General features: G+C 42.4%; 2 protein-coding genes across 3 annotated transcripts in view; one reads left to right on the top strand and one right to left on the bottom strand.

The window, feature by feature from the left end:
* Positions 1-853: 853 nt before the first annotated feature.
* Positions 854-1,648, bottom strand: LOC140225270 (uncharacterized). The gene has a single exon (XM_072303548.1). The coding sequence runs from the start codon at positions 1,646-1,648 to the stop codon at positions 854-856; it is 795 nt and encodes a 264-aa protein (XP_072159649.1).
* Positions 1,649-5,425: 3,777 nt separating this feature from the next.
* Positions 5,426-6,000, top strand: part of LOC109034248 (pyridoxine/pyridoxamine 5'-phosphate oxidase) — a 34,292-nt gene continuing 33,717 nt past the window's right edge. Inside the window, exon 1 of one of the 2 annotated variants that reach the window (XM_019047288.2) lies at positions 5,426-5,699. In XM_019047288.2, coding sequence (XP_018902833.1) covers positions 5,685-5,699 — 15 coding nt within the window. In that variant the 5' untranslated portion in view covers positions 5,426-5,684. Of the gene's footprint in view, positions 5,700-5,754; positions 5,911-6,000 lie in introns of those variants that run through there. The other variant, XM_072303381.1, reaches the window with a different exon arrangement.

Below are 6,000 nucleotides of genomic sequence, written 5' to 3'. Positions count from 1 at the left end.
AAATTGTCGTGATTTTTCTTCTCCGTCCGAGTAAAATTCTGCGCAAACTTCAAGGAATGATGCCGACTTGTTCTCCTTTGAAGAAATAAAATAGGAGCGGAGATTTTCAAACACCGCAAACGAATTACCTGGTTGCAGACTTACACCGTCGTTATATTTTAGCGAATGAGAAAAAAACAATTTACTTATAACCTAAGTTATTGCTTGAAATTCTCATGGATGATCCCTCAAAGAGAGATTTAGATACACAATTCAGACAGAGAGGAAAAATCAGAGACAAATTCGAGAAATAACGATTAGAATTTTATTATTATTTTTTTTTTTTTTTTTTTTTTTAACTCAGAAGAGGGACACTTCCGGCACAAGTATTACTGACGGGCCACAGGCCAAAGTCAGTAACACATACTATCTTGCTTGAAAAAAAGGGTAAACGTTATTTTAAAGTAAATTTATAAAAAAAAAAAAAAAAAAAAAAAAAAAAAAAAAAAAAAAAAAAAAAAAAAAAAAAAAAAAAAATTTAAAAAAATTAAATTTTAAGCGAAATCAAAAAAATTATTCGATATTAAGAAACGACCTGACAATACTTGACGTGCTTATAACGACGGACTTCTGCATTGAATGAAGCAGGTAACTGTTTATTCCGAGGTCTCGAAGATGTTGAACTAAACTTTTTGGAACTATCCCCGTTACTGACATTATCAGGGGCTTGATACAAACAATATTCAGGTTCCATAATCGCTTCATTTCTGCAGCTAAGGGCAGATATTTTACCATCTTTTCCTGATACTTCAGCTCCAAGTTATGATTATTAGGGATGCTAATATCAATGATGTAAGCGGTGCGATCTCGCTTATCAACAAGCACTATGTCCGGTCTGTTTGCCATGATGGTTTTTATCGGTTAGGATCGGGTTATCCCAATAGAGCCGGAAGCGCTGATTCTCCAGGACCGTGGCTGGGCAATATTTGTAGTAGGGTTCAGCAGTATCACATAGTTCTCGATCGTTGGCCAGCGCTAGATGTATAATTTTAGCCATGTTGTTATGCCGCTCGGTATATTCCTTCCCTGCAAGCAATGCGCAACCAGATGTAATGTGATCTATTGTCTCGGATGCAGCATTACACTTCCTACACTTATCGCTCTCGATCTTCTCCTTCAGTATATATCTCTTGTAATTCCTGGTACTGATCACTTGGTCTTGTATTGCGAGAACAAATCCTTCCGTTTCTGGATACAGCTGCCCTTTCGATAACCACAAGAAAGACTTTCCTTCACTAACATGATCCTGCGCAACTGAATGATAAAAGCGTCCATGCAGCGGCTTGGAGGCCCATGCCTCCAACTGGCCAGCAACTGGGTCTGAGGGTTGTTCTTCATTCAGATCGTGACAAGCGAGGCGCAAAGGCGTGTAGGATTTATCTATGGCATTTACTGCAGCGTGCAAAGTGCTGTCGTTTCTACTGAGGAAGTAATTTCGCAGGTTACGGACTTGGCTGTGGCAGACCTCCTTCACATCAAGGATACCTCTTCCCCCCTGTTTGCGGGGGATGTGTATTCTCTCCTTCGCGGCTCTTGGGTGATGCTTATTCCACTTGGTCATCAAGGTTCTGACTTTCCTATTAAGCCCCTCAAGCTCCGTGTCAACCATGGGACAACGCCAAATGAGTACGCTAACGCAGGAATGGCGAAGGTGTTGATTGCCTTGGTCGTATGTTTTGAGTTTAGAGAGGTCTTAAGTATCGCACTCAGCCGATCAACGAAGGTGTTAACCAGGTGCTCTTTGACTCTCACCTTCTGGATGGAAGAGCTCTGCCACATTCCAAGGTATTTATAAGCATCCTCCATTGTCAAGCTATGATGACGTCACCAGAATTGGTCACAAAAACCATCCTCACCGCACTATAACGCCGTTTTCTATATGGAGCGTCGCGCATTTAGGTACTCCAAGCATCATGCCAATATCATCACTGACCTCTTCAATCACCTTGAAAAGTTGATGCAACTGGTCTATATTATTATATGTAATTATTATTGATTATTATTATTATTATTTTTATAAATAAATTCAGACGAAAAGTCTATAAAGGCCACTGCATTTTTATCTATCGCATTTCTTCCCGAAATTTTACCAGATCCAGGAGCATTACTAACTACGAGTCATTAAATCGAAAAATGCGTTACGGCAGTTTCACCGCCAATATGCAGCGAGATATTTTTTAGTTTTTCAAGCAGAATAACAATGTGAAATTCCTTGGTATGTTTATTGCCTATGCGGGAAAATTGAAGGCGAATTGCAAGCAGACGATAATTTGATGAATTTAACACTTTGCTTGTAAACAAACTAAAGTTTGATGTGTATATTCCTTGATTCCTGAGTATACTACTCGTATAAAGGCCGTATTTTATCTTTGTCTTATTGCTGATGAATTTGAAACAATAGGGGAAACAAGGCTGAAAACACGACGAGACAAAATTGTTGTCTAAAAATCCCCAAAATTGTGCCAAACACGTGCCTATTAAGTGATATGCATGTCGGATTTGAGCCAGAGTTAAAACATTAACATTAATTTATTATTGTAGGATTTAATACTGATATTTTTGGAGTATTTTACTATAATTTTTTAAAAGTTGGCCTCTTATTCACCTGAAAACTGTTTCACTCCGTAATTCTTCAATATTTTTCGAGCATTTTCTCTTTATATGATGCTTGTAAAAATCCAAATAAGAATATTTTGCTACTTTTATTTAAATGCTGACTCTCACAATATTCTTTAAATATCGACGCAATAGTTTAATATAAAATATAATTGTTAAAACGGTGAGTAATATTGTGTCAACGTTGGCTGGACACCTTTTTTCTCTGGGCTTTTATCCGACTTGCTAGATCCCAACAGCGCGAAACCAAAAACAGTCGAATTTGACGAAATAGTGATCGAAGGAATTGGTGGGGGTGACTTGATTAGTGCGTTGAAGGTGACACACCGGATCTCTCTTCTCCCGCTGACGTCATCAGTGTCGGTGACGAGGACGGGTAACAGAACGCAAGACGCTCCTTCAATTTTATACCCGGTGATTTCGGTTACTCCTCCGGTTACCGTCTCGGAGCTTTGTCCCCCGTTTCCTTACATTCTTTTCGGGTGCAGTTCCGCAGGGGATATCCCACCCTACCCTGAGAGTCCACCTCTACATCAAGACAAACTCTCCATGCAAAGATAGAGAGCAAATACATTGACAGGGCTGCCACTTTACTTGGGCACTCTAAAACTGAAAACACGACAACCCTGCTAATGTATTTGCTCCCTATCTTTGCATGGAGAGTTTGTCTTGATGTAGAGGTGGACTCTCAGGGTAGGGTGGGATATCCCTCCATTTTGGCCTCAACTTGAGAGCTTTTTTTGAGCTTGGGAGTTGATTTCAGAGAAAACCAGTGGCGCCATCGTGTTTCTCGCGAACTTTTTACATGAGAATCAACAGTCAAATCGCAAATTCCTCACCAATGCAACATCTCCATTTCAAGGGATTTGTAATGGAAGTAAGTAGTCTTGAAAATCCGCATCCAGGATTTCGTCCAGCGGGTATAAATTTCCTAGAAAACGCTGTATGCTTGGCTCTTATTATCATTGCTTGCCCCTTCCTCCTTCTCCATCTTTTTTCTCCATTTTCGCTGAACTGGCGATCTTGCCGAGGGTATCAAGCTTCCTGGAAGATCGCCCGACGGATACATAAGTGTTTGCAGTTGGCCTGTTATATGGCGTTTCTTGAGATTTTTCGAAAATTTTTCCCCTCCTTCTGAGAAAATTTTGTCTCTTCTTATCAATTTTTTGCCTCTTACTCCTCCATCTTTTTCTCCTTTCTTCGCTGAAATAACGCTTTTGCTTGATTCTTGCTGATAAAAATGTGTCCGTGGTTGATCTGTTTCAGGGCATTTCTGAAGATTTTCCGAAGTTTTTTCACTCTCCCTGAGTACATTGTGTTTCCTCCTATAAATTTTTTGCCCCTTTCTCCCGTTTTTTTTATGTTTTTTCCTCTGAAAGGACGCCCTTGCCCAGCGACGACTCGCAGAGATGATCCCGGCGGATATGTAAGTTACCGCGGTTATTTCTCGAGATTTTCCTAAGTTATTCCCCGTCATACTCGGGTGCATTTTGACTTGTTCTATAAGTTTTTGTCCCTTTCTCCTCCATCTTTTTCCTCTGTCTTTTCTGAAATGGCGTTCTTGTCCAGGGTACCAATCAGTACTCCCTGGAAGATCGCGACGGATAAAATAAGTGTTTGCCGTTGATTCATTATGTGGCATTTCTCTAGATTTTTCCAAGTTTTTCCACCTCTTTTCTGAGTACACTTTACCTCCTCTCATCAATTTTTCGCCCCTTCCTCCCCCATCTTTATTTTTCTTAATTCGCCAACATAGTACTTGCCCGGTCACGACTCCTAGAGAAGATCCCAGCGGATAAATAAGTGTCTGCAGTTGATCTATTGTATGGTATTCCTCGAGATTTTTCCAAGTTTTTCCACCTCTTTTCTGAGTACACTTTACCTCCTCTCATCAATTTTTCGCCCCTTCCTTCCCCATCTTTATTTTTCTTAATTCGCCAACATAGTACTTGCCCGGTCACGACTCCTAGAGAAGATCCCAGCGGATGAGTAAGTGACTGAAGTTCATCTATAGTATGGTATTTCTCAAGATTTCTCTAGTACGTTTTGCCTCCTCTTATCAACGTTTTCCCCCCTTCCTCTCTTTTCTTTTCTTTTCTTTCTTTTTTCGTTGAAAAATCGCTCATGCCCAGGGTACCAATCAGGGCTCTCTGGAGATCCTGGCGGACAAATGAGTGTCCGTGGTTGATCTAATTCAGGACGTTTCTCGAGATTTTCCGAAGGGTTTTTTTTTTATCGATTACTTTCTGTCAATCTTAATAATTTTTCGCCCCTCCCACCCACCTTCTTTTCTTTTTTCGCCAACACGGTACTCTTGCAGGGCTCCTGGGAAGATCCCGGCGGATACATAAGCGTCTCGGGCGCGTAAATAAATAAATAATCCGCACTCGGGTTACGTAACGGAGCTCGGCGGAGATGGGGTTACGTAAGGCCTCGGATCCCCCCGGCCCCGATGCGATCCGGAGCGGCGCACAGTGGATCGAGTCAATCGGAGAAGTCGGACATGAGAATTTTGACAAAAATTGTAAAATTTTATGTTTATCTCATCACAATTTCGATTTTAAGGGGTGCTTTTTCATGGGCAATTTTAAGAGAAAACCAATGAAACTATTTTTAAAACATCAAAATTGCATATTAATGAAGATACATGCTTTTAAAGTTTCCGAATTTTGTCCGACCTCTCCTATTGGTTCGATCCACTGTGCGGCGGCTGCCATCGCGGTGGCTAATTCCTTTTAAAAGCCGGAGCAAGTGCACCTTTGATCTTCTCGCAATCCGCCTCACGCGTCCGCGCTCCCGAGCCGATCCGATCCGATCGCGTTCCTCCCCGACGCACCGCGGACTCGAATCCACCTGACTCGCCGTTGTCCCCGGTCAGTCCTCAGTGCGCACCTCGACAGCTTCCGATCCTCGTCGCCGCCGCCCCGCGATCGTGACCTCCAGTGCCCGACCCGGAAACCGCCAACCGCCCCCACGTGCAGTGACCCCCGCCCAGGTCCCCCGACGAAGGATAGCCGCAGCCCCCCAGGATGGCAGCTACCATGGTGCGTATACTTCCTATCCAACAGGATCGTAGAACTGCCGTGCTAACAGTGTTCGAAACTCACCTTTGAGTTTTAGGAGCCATGCGGCACATCAAGCCCGATTTTTAGGCGCCATTGAAGATTTTATAGGGGCCAAATTGTCTTTTTGTCTAGGTATATATTACGGCGCATTTAGTGAAAGCCGCAGCCCCCCAGGATGGCAGCTACCATGGTGCGTATACTCCCTATGCAACAGGATCGTGAAATTGGATTACATTTTGCAAAGGCTCTGGCTCCTCTATAAAAGCACCTTCCTGCATGG

This window comes from Bemisia tabaci, chromosome 8 (assembly GCF_918797505.1).
Source record: "Bemisia tabaci chromosome 8, PGI_BMITA_v3".
NCBI classification, from domain to species: domain Eukaryota; kingdom Metazoa; phylum Arthropoda; class Insecta; order Hemiptera; family Aleyrodidae; genus Bemisia; species Bemisia tabaci.
Note: the sequence above shows the minus strand (reverse complement) of the source record. Positions and strands in the feature narration are given on the sequence as shown.